General features: G+C 43.3%; 1 protein-coding gene across 1 annotated transcript in view; it reads left to right on the top strand.

Annotated features, from left to right (window-relative positions):
• Window positions 1-1,018: 1,018 nt before the first annotated feature.
• Window positions 1,019-19,202, top strand: part of LOC124038223 (PDZ domain-containing protein 8-like) — a 64,321-nt gene continuing 46,137 nt past the window's right edge. The window contains exon 1 of the mRNA XM_046353817.1: window positions 1,019-2,280. Within this exon, the coding sequence (XP_046209773.1) occupies window positions 1,400-2,280 (881 nt within the window). The 5' untranslated portion in view covers window positions 1,019-1,399. The remainder of the gene's footprint in view (window positions 2,281-19,202) is intronic.

The raw sequence follows: 19,202 nt of genomic DNA, 5'->3' as shown, positions 1-19,202 counted from the left end.
AGGCTCCTTGTGGAGTGTAACGAGAGAGGCGGGTCGTTATTGCGTTGGACTAGTTAACTATAAGGTTGCAAGATTGGCTCCCCCGGGATGACAATGCGAGAATCTGTCGTTCTGCCCCGGAACGAGGCAGTTAACCCACCATTCCTAAACCGTCATTGAAAATAAGAATGTGTTCTTAACTGACTTGCCTAGTTAAATAAAGGTATAAAAAAAATGATTAAAATAGGCAAATACGCACCCAAAAATACCGATTTCCTATTGTTATGAAAGCTTGAAACCGGCCCTAATTAATCGGCCATTCTGATTAATCGGTTGACCTCTAATCCACAAGCACAAAAACGTATAGTGCGATCAGTATAAAATAAAGCATTCACAAAATGCCACAAAGAGGACTACATAAAAAAAAAAAATATGAGGTCAAATCATGACCTCAGTGATCTTCAGGTCGGAAAGTCAGAGCTCTGGAAAGTGGTTTGAGTTCCCGATTTGGATGACCATTCAAATCAATTGTTCCCGGTCGGAGCTCGTTTCCCCCCCCCCAGAGTTCCCAGTTGTTTTGAATGTGCTAAAGTCAGAAGTCGGAGATTTCCGAGATCCGAGTTCCCAGTTGTTTTGAACATGGCATTGCATGCACCAACAGTTTCCCTGGGCTCGGTTGGTGCTTATGGTCATTTCGGAAAAGGCTAAGCGAGAGGCAGAACTTTGCCAGAAATCTTTTTTATTCAGCAGGCGACGTTGTTTAGTTTATTTATTTATGAGGTTTATTTGATCGAATATAAGTTGTGTCATGCTTAGATTGTTACGAGTGTACTGATAAGTAGGATACGTGATATCCCGGCAATTAATTTTTTAAATATTTTTTATCGGAGTTGTCTCGAGATGGCTATACATATTCATGACATAAGGCTAGTAGCGTAACAGATATTTACTACAGGTGGTTGATGTTAACAACTCAAATAATGAGATGTATCCACCAATCCAAAGAGAGGAATAGGGAAAGCTCCGTGCAGCTTTGTGTTAGGGCGGAGAGACAAGTATTGCCGCGTTCAAGTGCTAGTCAAACTCTGACATTTCAGATTTGCTAACTAGTTATAGTCATACAAGTGCCACATTTGAACCAGTTAGCGAGTCGGAAATTTGAGTTTAGTTCCGACTAGCACACGAAGGCGGCAAAATATCCATAATCTTTGGTATGGTAGTGTACACTTTTCTAAATCCGTCATTACGCACAACCACGTAATACGTTCGCCCAATCAGCTGAAGAGCTTGAACCCCAAGAAAAAGGCAGCTAATATGGCAGGTTTGTGAGCAACCAGGTGGAACTTGCTTTGTTATTACGGTTAAACGGCGAAATATGATTGTTTTATAACGCGGAAACGGGAAGAGGCAACTGCTCGAAATGATTTACTTGATAGTAATTTCCGCATTATCTGGCGCACTCATTACGTTGGTATTACAGTTCTTACTGCTTTACTGGAGAAGCCCCGAGCCAAAAACCGGGACAGTGCAATATGTCAAAGCAGTGCCTGATCCCGCCTTGAAGGATTACTTCAATAACCAACATGCCGAATCAGGTCAACAACAAGATATCGCAGCATCTGCTGCATCCAAACAGCAAGAGGCCATCTCTCCCAGGCAACAGGAAGCAGCTGTCACAAGCAGTAGCCCTAAACAACAACCGCCACCGCATTGTCAAAGCGAGCCCCTCCACACCTCCAAACCGGAGACGTGCAATTTTCTTAACGCTATCTTTTTGTTCCTATTCAGAGAACTCCGCGACACTCCTGTCGTTAGGCACTGGCTGACCAAAAAGATCAAGGTGGAGTTCGAGGAGCTATTACAAACCAAGACAGCTGGTCGGCTGTTGGAGGGACTGAGTCTCAGGGATATCTCCCTGGGTAATTCTTTGCCCGTTTTTAAAACGGCCAAACTTATTAATCCAGTGCGTTTAAATGAAGACGGCATGCCCGAGGAACTCAATTTCGAGGTGGACCTAGAATATAATGGGGGATTCCATCTAGCAATTGATGTAGACCTTGTTTTTGGGAAGTCAGCCTACCTGTTCGTAAAGATGACGCGTGTGGTTGGAAGACTGAAGCTGCAGTTCACCCGCGTGCCTTTTACGCACTGGTCCTTCACGTTCCTCGAGGACCCATTGATAGACTTTGAGGTGAAGTCACAGTTCGAGGGAAGGCCCTTGCCTCAGCTTACCTCAATCATTGTCAACCAGTTGAAAAGAGTCATCAAGAAGAAACACACCTTGCCAAATTACAAAATCAGGTAAAACTTGCTCAGAAACGACAGTTTTATATTTTTTTAGGTCTATGCAAGTCAGTAGGCCTGCCGAGAGATGGTCAAAAATGTGTATCAATATTTCAAGCTAACCTAAGGACCATGGAAAGTGGCCCTCAACAGCCTTACTTCTATTTCTATAGTTACCAAGATCTGTAAGATGCATATTTGGACTCCAAGTTGGTGATAATACATAGGCCCAGAGCCTTCCATTTAGCTCAGTTTAAGGCTATGCTTAGGCCTTTTAGCCTACTGCCACCTTTTTAGAAAAATGTTTAGGTTGAAAATGGACCACCATGTTACTGAAAGGTTTAATGACAACAAAACATGCTGTCTTGATGTTTTTTCACTGTCAGCCAGGACATACCCACTTTCAGTATGCACACAGTGTGTTAGTTTAAGGTCTTGAGACATGGGATGGCACCTGTTGCAAAGAAAGCCATTGAGGGACATCATGGTTGCAGACCTATGAAAGGATAGGGTTCATCCTTTTTAGACAGAGGAGTGCTTTCTGTCACTACATTCAGAATGTTTTTAAATAATCACAACCTGGTGTGAAGTAGTGACAGTTAAACATTTAGCCAACACTTGTGTAAAACTGAAAGACAAAAGCTTTCTAGTATTTCCCTGTTAGAAACATGAATGCACATGCAGCATCCTTTCAGCTCCTCCTATTTATTAATCTCTCACTTTTTTCAGGCTCCCTTTTCTAGGTATTTTTTTTACTGGAAGTGTTCCCCTTCACTCTTGTATTTGGTTGCACTCTCATAGGTAAACAATTTAGACTAAGCTAGGCCTGGAAGTTTTCCGATGTCGCATAGCCTAAATGTAGGTTTAACTGATGATATACTGCCTTACTAAATTAGGCTATTTTGTTACACTGTTACACTGTAAATTAGGCTATGTTGTTACACTGTACCATGACTGTAACTTCTCAGGTATAAGAGCAATTTAATGTTAAGCGTTACCTTTTCAACGTGACTAGGCCTTAATGTAGAATAAATCAATGCCTTTTCAAGTTGCGGAAAACTAATCGATTGAATTATGCTGAAAAGGTAGGCCTTAGCCTATCACCTATAATTTGCTATGGTTGATCTTCTAAATGCTTCTAGTGGCTCTGTCAGCTTATCATAAATGCTGTGACAGCACTCTCTGGGCTCAGAATTGGTGGCCCCAATTACATGGCACCCTGTCCCATGCAGCTGGCTCCTCTGTGTTATGTTTGGAAGGGTCACACTGGTGTGCTGGAACTGCAGCGATAGCTGCATTGGAATGTAAAACCTCTATACAGTCAGTCTTCTGTACAGCGTGATTAACATTATTCCTGTCTCATTCCTTTGCTTGGATTGTTAGAATAGCAGTATTCCAGCAAAATGTTATCTTGTTGCCTGTTCTATCCTTTGAAGTGAAATGCACTTCACATCCTGGGTAGGTTGTCTGCAGGTGCGTTGGAGATTCACTAGAATGTAGCATGCCAAAATCACTTTTTTAGTTTGCTATTAGCCTAATATGATTTATTTCAAAATGTGGTCTTTGCGTGTGAGTTTTTTTGGGGGCAAATCCACGCTAACAGAGGGATGCACAGTTCGGTAACAGAATGACTGTACCAACAGCATAAACCGTCATTCTGTTACCAATCTTTGCATCTGCACTGTTCTTCAAGCATGTGTTTTTTTAAAGATTTTATATGGCTGGTTGAACTTTGCAGTAATTCGTTTTTGTTTGACATACATTTTAAAGTGAAAAATCAGAGAAACTTTGCATTTGCACTGTTTTTCAAGTAGTGCTGAGCGATTACCTGAAATTTTGGTTATTTATTTATTTATTTTTAATCAATTAGTTGACCAACATTGTTTATTATTTGAATTACGCTTTATTTGTTTTTTTCTGTGAGCTCAACGCGCACATTGCATAGTTTCTCTAGAGATAAATCAGGTCCTGTCTTAACTGGGATGTAGTAGGGAGTTGTAGTTAACAACAGGCCAATATTCTACGTAGTTTAGCGCATATAACATGGTCATTATTCCGTTGTCGTAAATCACATTCTTTACGGCAATATTTTTTGTCAATTGGATGATGCTTTGTGTTCTTGAAATTTGCAACACAAACAAACATGGAGGAGCATGAACGTGACACAGAGCACGGAGACACGGAGCTCGTACCTAAAAGAGGGGCTACTTCAGTCGCATGGATGTGGTTTGGTAGGGCTGGGCGATATGGCAAATAAATGATCACTATCTATATATATTTTTTAAATTCGATAACGAAAGTTATCACGATATTAATCAAATAATGTTTAAAAGGTACATATCTGCTTCAGACTCAAGAATGCCTGAACAAACCACTAGGCAGAGCGTTTGGCCAGTAACCGAAAGGTTGCTAGATCGAATACCTGAGCTGACAAGGTAAAAATGCATAATAGCAATGCATAATAGCATTTGTGATGTCTTTGTCTTTTCAATGTTTGCTTGTAGGGCATAAACGCTGTCAGTGTTGACTGCTTCGGGCAAACATCCCTAGATTGGCTGGTGCTTGAGGGGCGTTTATCAAAACCGTGGCGCAAACTCAAAACTTCCTGCATGTTCCAAACAGTGACATTGCTTCAGATATTGAATAAGGTTTGTTGTATTACCAGACTTTGTAGCCACCTGTCTACGGCAAAATTTGCACCAAATGTTGCTCTGCTCTTTGTCGGACTTCAAAAAGCCAAACCACTTCCAAATTACTGAAACAGTTTAACCCTTTTTTATAAATTTCTTCGTTGGAAGCTGCTCCTTCTCCATGGCTATCACTGCCACTGTTTTCGCTTACATCAATCATTTTTTGTGGTTAATAGTGGCTACTCCATCACATGAGTGCTAAGTGGTTTTTAGTGGGCCTAGACCTCTCCAAGTGCATATTGTCACTTCTCCTCACGTTCCTGCTGCGTCAGAGGTCAAATTGACTGCTGTACCTAATTATTCTATATCGACATTATCGAAAAATGAATCTAAACGTTTTATATCAATATTGAGGGAAGTAATTACCTTGATTAATTATTGATTTATTGCCCAGCCCTAGGTTTTGGTATGAAAAGTCTGACACAGACCAGAAAACCGTCCTCTGCAAAATATGCCGCAGACCAGAGTTCTGACCACAAGCTCAAACACGACTAACCTCTTTACCACCTACGCAAGAATCATGTGAAATAGTATGGAGTCTACGGATGAGACCCAAAAAAGTACAGTCGAGTGCTCAAAACAAACCCCTGACTCAGACGTTGCAAGAGGTTTTTGCCCACAGCACACCATATGCCAAAGAATCCCAAAGATGGAAGAAGAGAACAGCTGCCGTTACAACTTACATCTGTCCAGATATGGCCCCAATTTACATGGTCGAGAAACGGGAGTTTCTTGAGTTGGTGCTAACAGTCGACCCAAATGCAAATTAATATGTGACAAGTATTAATGCCAAAATAACAGGCAAGCCCCCCAAAATATATCTATTTTAGGCCTATATTTATTTTGTTTGCTACTATAGTTGAAATATTTTCTATTTACCTTTTTTTATTTTTTTTTATACATTAATATTTTATTTTGTTACATGCTTAACTGAAAATTTGCACAAAGGTTCTAAATAAAAGGATAAATAATCAAATATGAGTAAGTACCTTTTATTTGTTGAGTATAATTAAAAATGTAATAAGAAATGTTTATTTATTTATTTTTTTTCACCTTTATTTAACCAGGTAGACTAGTTGAGAAATAGTTCTCATTTGCAACTGCGACCTGGCCAAGATAAAGCATAGCAGTGTGAACAGACAACACAGAGTTACACATGGAGTAAACAATTAACAAGTCAATAACACAGTAGGAAAAAAAGGGGAGTCTATATACATTGTGTGCAAAAGGCATGAGGAGGTAGACGAATAATTACAATTTTGCAGATTAACACTGGAGTGATAAATGATCAGATGGTCATGTACAGGTAGAGATATTGGTGTGCAAAAGAGCAGAAAAGTAAATAAATAAAAACAGTATGGAGATGAGGTAGGTAAAAATGGGTGGGCTATTTACCGATGGACTATGTACAGCTGCAGTGATCGGTTAGCTGCTCAGATAGCAGATGTTTGAAGTTGGTGATGGAGATAATCTCCAACTTCAGCGATTTTTGCAATTCGTTCCAGTCACAGGCAGCAGAGAACTGGAATGAAAGGCGGCCAAATGAGGTGTTGCTTTAGGGATGATCAGTGAGATACACCTGCTGGAGCGCGTGCTACGGGTTGGCGTTGCCATCGTGACCAGTGAACTGAGATTAGGCGGAGCTTTACCTAGCATGGACTTGTAGATGACCTGGAGCCAGTGGGTCTGTTGACGAATATGTAGCGAGGGCCAACCGACTAGAGCATACAGGTCGCAGTGGTGGGTGGAATAATGTGCTTTAGTGACAAAACGGATGGCACTGTGATAAACTGCATCCAGTTTGCTGAGTAGAGTGTTGGAAGCAATTTTGTAGATGACATCGCCGAAGTCGAGGATCGGTAGGATAGTCAGTTTTACTAGGGTAAGTTTGGCGGCATGAGGAAGGAGGCTTTGTTGCGGAATAGAAAGCCAACTCTTGAATTGATTTTAGATTGGAGATGTTTGATATGAGTCTGGAAGGAGAGTTTACAGTCTAGCCAGACCCCTAGGTACTTATAGATGTCCACATATTCAAGGTCGGAGCCATCCAGGGTGGTGATGCTGGTCGGGCGTGCAGGTGCAGGCAGCGAACGGTTGAAAAGCATGCATTTGGTTTTACTAGCGTTTAAGAGCAGTTGGAGGCCACGGAAGGAGTGTTGTATGGCATTGAAGCTCGTTTGGAGGTTAGATAGCACAGTGTCCATGGAAGGGCCAGAAGTATACAGAATGGTGTTGTCTGCGTAGAGGTGGATCAGGGAATCGCCCGCAGCAAGAGCAACATCATTGATATGTACAGGCCTTTACATGTGGTCATCTTATATAAACTATTTATTCATTGAATTTACAGAATGTGCTATATCGTGATATGTATTGTTATCGGGATATGAAATGACCTATTTCGGGATATGAGATTTTGGCCATATCTCCCAACCCTAACAATTACCATGATCCACTTCTACTTGTCTGGTCTGTGCTTATTTTATGCCTGCTACAAAAGAGGCAGAATAATGCACAATCGTGAGGGGATATAGGGCAGCGCACAATTGGCCCAGCGTCATCCGGGTTAGGGTTTGGCCGGGGTAGGCCGTCATTGTAAATAAGTTCTTAGCCGATTTGCCTAGTTAAATAAAATAAATATAGAGAGCAGCTGTTGCTTCGCGAGATATCTCTACCTGAAAATACATGATTTTAAGTGATTCATCATTGGTATTCAGCAGTCATAAAAGTATGCCTTATTTACTTTGAAGAACTACAAAATATACTTTTTTGTCAGAAAGCATAGGCAGTAGCTCTATAGAGATGAGATGATGACTTGGAACAAAATAATAGTCATCAAATAAAACGCATGTAATATACACAACTGAAAATATATAAGTAATGTGAATAAATGGCTAATAAGTGATAAGCAGTAATGGGCAGTCACTAGCGTCATGGGAATTCTATTAATGGTTTTATTCTGTGTTACAGCATTCAACTCAAATGATTGAAGTCGAAAAACCTGATAATTTAAAAAAAGAAAATCCAACCAAAACTGAACCGGCCTCAAAAAGCACTAATTGCTCAGCACTATCTTCAAGGAAATGTGTTTTTTAGTGAAATTCGGTGGAATTGTTAAAAGTTGGCCTTGTGCATGGAGTTGTATGGTTTGCTTAATTTTGCAATCATTGGTTTTTGTTTGGCATACATTTTAAAGTAAAAAAATTGGTGTCTCTGCATCACTGTGTTACTGTGGAATTGACCTTTTTCAGAATGCGTAGTTGTGATTATAGGGTTGTGTAATATGTTCTGGTCCATTTCAAATCATGTTTATCATTGTTCTACCTGGCTGTTGCTTTGAAAATGTTAAATATTTTTTTGCCCTTTTTTTCTCACCAATCTTGTGATATCCAATTGGTAATTACATTCTTGTTCCATTACTGCAACTCCCCTACGGACTCGGGAGAAGCGAAGGTTGACAGTCATGCGTCCCCCGAAACACAACCCTGCCAAGCCGCACTGCTTTTTGACACACTGCTCACTTAACCTGGAAGCCAGCCGCACCAATGTTTTGGAGGAAACACTGGCCAGCTGGTGACTGAAGTCAACTTGCAGGCGCCCGGCCCACAATGAGTCGCTAGAGCGCGATGGGACAAGGAAATCCTAGCCGGTCAAACCCTCTCTTAACCCGGATGACGCTGGGTCAATTGTGACACAGCCTGGGATCAAACTCGGGTCTGTAGTGACGCTTCAAGCACTGTGATGTAGTGCCTTAGACTACTTTGCCACTTGGGAGGCTCCTGGCTGTTGATTTTTACATGTTTTATTTGATATCAACATTTTTAACACTGTAATGCAGCAAATAGTCCCTACAAAACCATCTTTTCTAATTGATTGAGATTATACTTAACTAATTAGGTGAGATTAATCAGGTAATTATTGCTGTTTAAATGCCAGAGAATGTGAGTAGGCACATTGCTTCACTTGAAAATCAATGAAATGCTGTCTTGTGTCTGTTCATTTTGTCAGACTTTCCTTTTATCCACTATGTACTGTGTGGGCTGCAGAGCAGGCAAACAATGGTTTGGTTGTTTTGTGAGAACAACAACTCAATGTAACTATTTTAATGTTCCTCTGTGTGGCCACAGACACCTATTGGCATGGCATAGCCACTTCTTGTGAAAGATCTGTCTCGGCTCATGTGTGGGAGCTATCTGTTAATTGTAGACTAAATGCACCAATCTGGAGGAGTTGCCTAAAAGGGTGCATGTGTCTGAGGTGCCCATGATAAGGACTGACTGGGCAAGCTAGGGTTCTGAGGTGATGTAATATAAAACAGCCTTTGAGGACAGAGCAGTGGACATTAGGATTTGCTGAATGTCACAGATGGCAGAACTCTGGGCCAGACGGTTTACCAGGATGTGTACTCAAAGCATGCGCAGACCAACTGGCAAGTGTCTTCACTGACATTTTCAAACTCTCCCTGACTGAGTCTGTAATGCCTACATCTTTCAAACAGACCACCATAGTCCCTGTGCCCAATAAAGCGAAGGTAACCTGCCTAAGTGATTACTGCCCATAGCACTCACGTCACGAGCCATGAAGTGCTTTGAAAGGCTAGTCATTGCTCACATCAACACCATCATGCCGGAAACCCTAGACCCACTCCAATTCGCATTCCGCCCCAACTGATCCACAGATGATGCAATCTCAATCTCACTCCACACTGCCTTTTCTCATCTGGACAAAAGGAACACCTTTCTGAGAATGCTGTTCATTGACTACAGTACAAAGCTCATCACCTAAGCTAAGGAACTTGGGACTAAACACCTCCCTCTGCAACTGGATCCTGGATTTCCTGATGGGCTGTCCCCAGGTGGCAAAGGTAGGCAACAACACATCTGCCACACTGATCCTCAACACTGGGCCCACTCAGGGGACTAAGCATGCACCCCTGCTGTACTCCCTGTTCACCCACAGAGCTGTCATTGTTATTTAGCTGTTCTATTGGATCTCAGAGAGGGAGAAAAAGAGGTTTATAAAACAATGAAGCTAGTACTACTACAGCCTGTACTACTACTGCACCCCTGCTGTACTCCCTGTTCACCCACGACTGCGTGGCAAAGCACGACTTCAACACCATCATTAAGTTTGCTGACGACACACAGTGGTAGGCCTGATCACCTACAACGATGAGCCAGCCTATAGGAAGGAGGTCAGAGACGAGAACTTCTCCCTCAATGTGAGCAACACAAAGGAGTTGATCGTGGACTGAAGGAAAAGGAGGGCCGAACAGGTGCCCATTAACATCGCCGGGGCTTAATCGGAGCAGGTTGAGAGTTTTAAGTTCCTTTATCCACATCACCAACAAACTATCATGGTCCAAACACACCAAGACAGTTGTAAAGAGGGCATGGGTCCCCAGATCCTCAAAAATCTCTACAACTGCACCATCGAGAGCATACTGACTGGTCTAGGACCAAAAGTCTCCTTAACAGCTTCTACCCCCAAGACCATAAGACTGCTGAACAATTAATCAAAATGGCCACCCGGACTATTTACGTTGATCTGTTCTGCCAGGTAAGGGGCCAATCACTTGGTGGATCAGATCAGAGTAAAATGCACTTAACCATTCACCCTGTTCCATCCTAATCTGAGAGTGGACAGGACAGACCAGATTGGAATCATTTTTTTGTAAGCTTGGGCTTACCGTGCGTCATTCCCTTTTAATTGTCATGACTTTGGGTGGTTGTTGGATTGACTCTACAATATGACTCGTATGTCCTGTGTGAAATTCAGAAATGATTTTAGTTTGAGATGTCCTGGACCATCCGTAATGGGTGAAGTCTCATGGCGTTGGAGCCATTACGGCATCAAACAACCCCCACCTCTAATTTATCCACTGTCAGCTGGGTTGTTTGTTACATAATTGCTCTCCAGACATCTGTTATTCCTTCACTTTTACGTCTAACCTCTATCGCTCTCCCTTTGAGCTCTTTGACTCTACATGCTGAGGGAGGGACACAGCACAGTTTTACATGTAGGTAGCCACTTTTTAATGGACCCTCTTCTCCTCTCTGCTCCACTCTGGATAACCTGGGACTTCAGACACTTCATTGATTGAGCTGTCATTGTTATTTAGCTGTTCTATTGGATCTCAGAGAGGGAGAAAAAGAGGTTTATAAAACAATGAAGCTAGAAGTACTACTACAGCCTGTACTACTACTACTACTACTACTACTACTACTACAGCCTGTACTTCATACAGGACAAATGGCCATGCCCTCGCCCACCAATCTCCCCTTATGTCCAACCTCTGTCAATAGAACAACATATTGCATACTCTTGTATAAGTGTGTGTTTTAGTGACTGGTGCTCAGCTTGGGGTGACCACATTTAAAATACCCAAATGAGGGAGAACAGGATTTTGCGGGACAGTGTAGCATACATTAATAATTTTTGGGGGCCAGCACCCCCCAACACACACACATCCACTTTAACTAAAGCGCACCTAGCCTACTCTTGCCTCATGCCAAATTTGGTGATGCAGAAAACGAGACCACGTGTAGCTGTTTTCTGAAAATGTGGAATATGTGGCCAAAGAACATTTTCTGGTTGGTGTCAGGGAATGTAAAACAGTTAGGAAGTGAGACTAAAAATGGGATTGAGTGAAGTAGAAGCAAATATATTGAATGAGCAAACCGCACTAGTTTGAAATTTACCTTATGTTTCAGTCTAATACGGCAATTTACATACTTCTGTCGCTCTTTGTTAAAAGCACGCTTTTTGTAAGTACTTCACTGTTCAATTTTCTCCAAATTTAGATGGAATTCAGCCCGAAAGGATTTGACAAATGTGATAGGCCAATGTCATATCTCAACCAATGTCTCACCCTGCGCTGTGCATAATATCAGATCTCAACAATGATTGGAGAAGTGTTTAACATCACCAGCACCACATCCTTATGATCTATCGCGTCAAAAGCGCAACGTGATTGCAAAAGGTACAGGTTGGAATGTCTATTTTCTTCGATTGAAGAGGAAGTCTGAGTGAAATGCGTGATAAATGTACATTTTCTGTAAATTAATTTTTGATAAAATGTGGGACACAATTGTTTGGTTGTGGGACAAAGGGACAAAATGCAGGACTTTCCTGCACAATCCGGGATATGTGGTCACCCTATGTCAGGGTAGGGCTGTGACTGTCATGGGATTTTGGATGACACTAATGGGCCATCCACAAAAAGATGTGTGTGTGTGTGTGTGCGTGTAATGTATGTTTTCTCCTCTCCTCCGCTGTATGGGCAATGTGTGTTGCAGCTGCAATATGGGGGGTGTTGCCTAGGCAACCGACAAATCCTTTGCTCCAACCCCGCTGGTCATCATTAGCTTCCATAGCAACAATGTCCAAAATTTATGGCTGAATTCTGCCCATTTCTACAATTGATCTATTAAAATGTGATTTAAAACCTAACCCTAAACCATAACCACACTGCTAACCTTATGCCTAACCTTAAGGCAACACCTTGCTTGTTGTAGCAAGGACCAACAGTTTCATCACGTTGTTAACAGTCTATGTTACCGCAGAAACTGACAAAACTGCACGAATGCCTGGCCGTCCCGTCTTCAGTCAGCTGCTCATTGCACAAAAAAAATCGGAAACCAAAATTCTAAATGGTTATGGCTGTTTTTTATTTTCATTACGGTCTTCATCCATAACCATCGGTTATTCGTAATTGTGCATGACATCCTGATAATGAATAACTTCATCGATTCCTTTTGCTCGAAATTTAGATTTTTATTTTATTTTATTTTTTACAAGACACCTGACCAGTTTTCTTTACTTGCTAAAGTGATAGGATAACTCACTGTCTCTTAAATATGGATCGCAATCTGTTTCAGCTCAATGTTTTCAAGATTTCTATCTAACATCTTTAGATTTCACTGTTGCTAGGGCACCGGGCAGAACAATGAAGTACATTTGTCTCAGAGTACAGTAATAATTTAAGGAGCATGCATGTGATTTCAGTTCTATTTTGAGTGAAGTAGTAGAAAATGCTATGCTACTGTCTTTAGCACACACACGACAAGTTTATGATGACACGTGCTCCCTGATCCTGTAAGGGCATTGAGCAGTGGGGGGGGTTACACAGGTGGTGTTGAGTCCATTTTCATAACATATATAATTGCTGTTATTTTCACCACATGGGCCATTGGCATTTTTTCCAGACATATTCTTCTTCTCATTTTGAGACTGATACATACCTTTACAAAAAAATGTAGACTAGGTAGTGGAAGGATTTTCAGTCTGCTTTGCTCAGTAATGTAGTTTTCATACATTATTTAAGAGAATCACAATGTGTTTGGTTATTCCATCAGATTGTTGCATTTTACTGGTCACCTCTGCTTATCATTTCCTCTCACCTAGCAACCCTCATACAGTCATTTTAGGATTATTGCCTGAAACATCTGTCTGGCTGCATTTTATCCAGTCCTCCCAAAATAGACTTTAATCCTCACCGATCACTCCAGGACTATTAAACGGAGTTTTGCAGATCTTTATTGGGCAACCAAGGCAGTTCAAATCAAATTGGATTCATCACATGCTTCGTAAACAACAACAGGTTTAGACTAACTGTGAAATCTTACTTATGGGTCCCTTTCCAACGATGCAGAGTTAAAGATAAGATATATACTTTTTTAAAATGTACATTTACATTTAAGTCATTTAGCAGACGCTCTTATCCAGAGCGACTTACAAATTGGTGCATTCACCTTATGACATCCAGTGGAACAACCACTTTACAATAGTGCATCTAAATATTTTAAGGGGGGTGAGAAGGATTACTTTATCCTATCCTAGGTATTCCTTAAAGAGGTGGGGTTTCAGGTGTCTCCGGAAGGTGGTGATTGACTCCGCTGTCCTGGCGTCGTGAGGGAGTTTGTTCCACCATTGGGGAGCCAGAGCAGCGAACAGTTTTGACTGAGCTGAGCGGGAACTGTACTTCCTCAGTGGTAGGGAGGCGAGCAGGCCAGAGGTGGATGAACGCAGTGCCCTTATTTGGGTGTAGGGCCTGATCAGAGCCTGGAGGTACTGAGGTGCCGTTCCCCTCACAGCTCCGTAGGCAAGCACCATGGTCTTGTAGCGGATGCGAGCTTCAACTGGAAGCCAGTGGAGAGAGCGGAGGAGCGGGGTGACGTGAGAGAACTTGGGAAGGTTGAACACTAGACGGGCTGCGGCGTTCTGGATGAGTTGTAGGGGTTTAATGGCACAGGCAGGGAGCCCAGCCAACAGCGAGTTGCAGTAATCCAGACGGGAGATGACAAGTGCCTGGATTAGACCTGCGCCGCTTCCTGTGTGAGGCAGGGTCGTACTCTGCGGATGTTGTAGAGCATGAACCTACAGGAACGGGCCACCGCCTTGATGTTAGTTGAGAACGACAGTTTGTTGTCCAGGATCACGCCAAGGTTCTTAGCGCTCTGGGAGGAGGACACAATGGAGTTGTCAACCGTGATGGCGAGATCATGGAACGGGCAGTCCTTCCCCAGGAGGAAGAGCAGCTCCGTCTTGCCGGTTCAGCTTGAGGTGGTGATCCGTCATCCACACTGATATGTCTGCCAGACATGCAGAGATGCGATTCGCCACCTGGTCATCAGAAGGGGGAAAGGAGAAGATTAATTGTGTGTCGTCTGCATAGCAATGATAGGAGAGACCATGTGAGGTTATGACAGAGCCAAGTGACTTGGTGTATAGCGAGAATAGGAGAGGGCCTAGAACAGAGCCCTGGGGGACACCAGTGGTGAGAGCGCGTGGTGAGGAGACAGATTCTCGCCACGCCACCTGGTAGGAGCGACCTGTCAGGTAGGACGCAATCCAAGCGTGGGCCGCGCCGGAGATGCCCAACTCGGAGAGGGTGGAGAGGAGGATCTGATGGTTCACAGTATCGAAGGCAGCCGATAGGTCTAGAAGGATGAGAGCAGAGGAGAGAGAGTTAGCTTTAGCAGTGCGGAGCGCCTCCGTGATACAGAGAAGAGCAGTCTCAGTTGAATGACTAGTCTTGAAACCTGACTGATTTGGATCAAGAAGGTCATTCTGAGAGAGATAGCGGGAGAGCTGACCAAGGACGGCACGTTCAAGAGTTTTGGAGAGAAAAGAAAGAAGGGATACTGGTCTGTAGTTGTTGACATCGGAGGGATCGAGTGTAGGTTTTTTCAGAAGGGGTGCAACTCTCGCTCTCTTGAAGACGGAAGGGACGTAGCCAGCGGTCAGGGATAAGTTGATGAGCGAGGTGAGGTAAGGGAGAAGGTCTCCGGAAATGGTCTGGAGAAGAGAGGAGGGGATAGGGTCGAGCGGGCAGGTTGTTGGGCGGCCGGCCGTCACAAGACGCGAGATTTCATCTGGAGAGAGAGGGGAGAAAGAGGTCAGAGCACAGGGTAGGGCAGTGTGAGCAGAACCAGCGGTGTTGTTTGACTTAGCAAACGAGGATCGGATGTCATCTTCTTTTTCAAAATGGTTGACGAAGTCATCTGCAGAGAGGGAGGAGGGGGAGGGGAGGAGGATTCAGGAGGGAGGAGAATGTGGCAAAGAGCTTCCTAGGGTTAGAGGCAGATGCTTGGAATTTAGAGTGGTAGAAAGTGGCTTTAGCAGCAGAGACAGAGGAGGAAAATGTAGAGAGGAGGGAGTGAAAGGATGCCAGGTCCGCAGGGAGGCGAGTTTTCCTCCATTTCCGCTCGGCCTTCCGGAGCCCTGTTCTGTGAGCTCGCATTGAGTCGTCAAGCCACGGAGCGGGAGGGGAGGACCGAGCCGGCCTGGAAGATAGGGGACATAGAGAGTCAAAGGATGCAGAAAGGGAGGAGAGGAGGGTTGAGGAGGCAGAATCAGGAGATAGGTTGGAGAAGGTTTGAGCAGAGGGAAGAGATGATAGGATGGAAGAGGAGAGAGTAGCGGGGGAGAGAGAGCGAAGGTTGGGACGGCGCGATACCATCCGAGTAGGGGCAGTGTGGGAAGTGTTGGATGAGAGCGAGAGGGAAAAGGATACAAGGTAGTGGTCGGAGACTTGGAGGGGAGTTGCAATGAGGTTAGTGGAAGAACAGCATCTAGTAAAGATGAGGTCGAGCGTATTGCCTGCCTTGTGAGTAGGGGGGGAAGGTGAGAGGGTGAGAAAATGTAGGGTCACCCATTATTTTGATAGTCCAGATTTTCTATCTGTAGATGTTCTACAGATGCTTATCAACAGATAGTATGACCAACTGCTTGCTAAGAGTAGGTTTAGGGTAAGGGTTAAGTTTTTAGGGTTAGTAGATAGTCAACGCTCTACAGATGAACTATCCAAATAAGGTGTTACCAAAAGTAGAATTAGTGACAAGGAATAAATACACAATGAATAATATCAATAACGAGTCAAAATAACCTGGCTATATACTGAGTTGATGTGCAGGGGTACGAGGTAATTGAGGTAGCTATGTACATATAGGTGGGTTAAAGTGACTAGGCAACAGGATAGATAATAGACAGTAGCAGCAGCGTGTGGTGTCAGTATGCATGTGTGTGTGTGTGGGTGTATATAGTGCGTGTGTGGGTAGAGCCCAGTGTGTGTGCATAGTCAGTGCAAAAAAGGATCAATGCAGATAGTCCGGGTAGCTGTTTGATTAGCTATTTAGCAGTCTTGTTTAGAAGTCATATGCCTTGGGGATAGAAGCTGTTTAGGGTCCAGGTTTTGCCCACTGGGGAACGTTTAGCTAAAAATGTTGATAAACACTGAACGAAAATAGAAATCTGAGCCTATTGGTATCCGACCTCATGCTCCGATAGCATCTGCCTGACAGTAAGGGAGAGAACAGCTTGTGGCTGGCGTGTTTGCTGTCCTTGATGAGGCTGCACGCCTTCCTCAGGCACTGTTTCGAGTAGATATCCTGGAAGGGTGGGAGCACGGTATTAACTATGGCTGTATCAGAGTAAAAAAAAAAAAGAGTCATCTGTTCTTCTGATGAAGCGATTGGTTGAAATTTTAAAATGTATATTTTAAAAATATTTTTGGCAAGCCATATGTTTGGCTACTGAGCTTGTCTGATGCGTTAAGCACTGCACATAAGATGAAGACACAGGTCAATATAGCCTAACTAGAAGCTGCTGCTGGCCTTCGCAGATTCTACCATTATGCTCCTGATGTTGCCGGTAATAAGCTACACCAGCATTCGGCAACCTTTTCCAGTTGGAGTGCCAATTTATCGTACCATTTCTACTGATCTGCATGCCAGTTAATTTATTCCTTTATAATAATGTCTTCATATCTCAAAATCAATGTCATGTGGTTAATCAATTATATCTAAATGATTCAAATCTAAAAGTAACATCTATTGCCATATAAAAGTAGCCTATAAAGCCAACAAATAAAAACGTTGAAGGTAGAAACTATCCTGATAAATATCCTGTAAATCACATTGGCTACTCATGGAACTTTTGAATATTGTCAACTATTGTATTAACTTGGTCCGGCCCGAAGCTCGTGCTAGCAAACTTGCAACATTGTATAAAATATTCTGGACCCTCAGAGTTTCCGGGGCCAATAAACTCGGGACAGACACACAGCTGAAGGCAATTTTGCGCAAGGGAAAATAAATAATCTGGTAGATTTACACTATATACAAAAGTATGTGGACACATTCAAATTAGTGGATTCGGCTATTTCAAGCTAACGTGTTGCTGACAGGTGTATAAAATCAAGCACACTGCCATGCAATCTCCATAGACAAACAGGCAGTAGAATGGCCTTAATGAAGAGCTCAGTTACTTTCAACGTGGCACCAGCATAGGATGTCAGTCAAATTCAGTCAAATTTCTGCTCTGCTAGAGCTGCCTCTGTCAACTGTAAATGCTGTTATTGTGAAGTGGAAACATCTGGGAGGAACAAAGGCTCAGCCGCAAAGTGGTAGGCCACACAAATTCACAGAACGGCACCGCCGTGTGCTGTAGCGCGCAACAATTGTCTGTCCTCAGTTGAAACACTCTCTACCGAGTTCCAAACTGCCTCTGGAGTTTCATGAAATGGGTTTCCATGGCCAAGCACCCACACACAAGCCTAAGATCAACATGCACAATGACAAGCGTAGGCTCAACGGGTGCAAAGCTCGCCTCCATTGGAGCAGGGGAAACGAGTTCTCTGGAGTGATGAATCACGCTTCACCATCTGGCAGTCTGACCGACGAATTTGGGTTTGGTGGATGCCAGGAAAACGCTACCTGCTGAATGCATAGTGCCATAGTGTTGGTGGATGAGAAATTATGGTCTGGGGCTGTTTTTTATGTTTCGGGTTAGGCCCCTTAGTTCCAGTGAAGGGAAATCTTAATGCTATAGCATACAATGACATTCGAGACTATTCTGTGCTTCCATCTTTGTGGTAACAGAAGTGGCACTCCTAGTGGCCGGGGACTTCCATGCAGGCAAACTTAAATCAGTTTTACCAAATTTTAACCAGCATGTCACATTTGCAACCAGGTGAAAAAAAATCCTAGACCACCTTTACTCCACACACAGAGATGCATTCAAAGCTCTCCCCCGCCCTCCATTTGGCAAATCTGACCATAATTCTGTCCTCCTGATTCCTGCTTATGAGCAAAAACTAAAGCAGGAAGTTCCAGTGACTCGCTCAATACGGAAGTGGTCAGAACGCGGATGCTACACTGCAGGACTGTTTTGCGAGCACAGACTGGAAGACTAATCCGGACGCTAATAAGAAATCCTGCTATGCCCTCAGACGAACCATCAAACAGGCAAAGCGTCAATACAGGATTAATATTGAATCCTACAACTTCAGCTCTGACGCTCCTCAGATGTGGCAGGGCTTAAACTATTACGGACTACAAAGGGAAACCCAGACGCGAGCTGCCCAGTTACGCGAGCCTACCAGACAAGCTAAATACCTTTTTATGCTTACTTCGAGGCAAGCAACACTGAAGCATGTATGAAAGCACTAGCTGTTCTGGATGACTGTGTGATAATGCTCTCTGTAGCTGATGTGAACAAAACCTTGAAACATGTCAACATTCACGAAGCCGCTGGGCTAGACTACCAGGACGTGTACTCCGAGCATGCGCTGACCAACTGGCAAGTGTCTTCACTGACATTTTCAAACTTTCCCTGATTGAGTCTGTAATACCTACATGTTTCAAGCAGACCACCATAGTCCATGTGCCCAATGAAGCGAAGGTAACCTGCCTAAATGATTACCACCTCGTGGCACTCACGTCTGTAGCCATGAAGTGCTTTGAAAGGCTG

This window comes from Oncorhynchus gorbuscha, linkage group LG06, assembly GCF_021184085.1.
Source record: "Oncorhynchus gorbuscha isolate QuinsamMale2020 ecotype Even-year linkage group LG06, OgorEven_v1.0, whole genome shotgun sequence".
In the NCBI taxonomy this organism is placed as follows: domain Eukaryota; kingdom Metazoa; phylum Chordata; class Actinopteri; order Salmoniformes; family Salmonidae; genus Oncorhynchus; species Oncorhynchus gorbuscha.
Note: the sequence above shows the minus strand (reverse complement) of the source record. Positions and strands in the feature narration are given on the sequence as shown.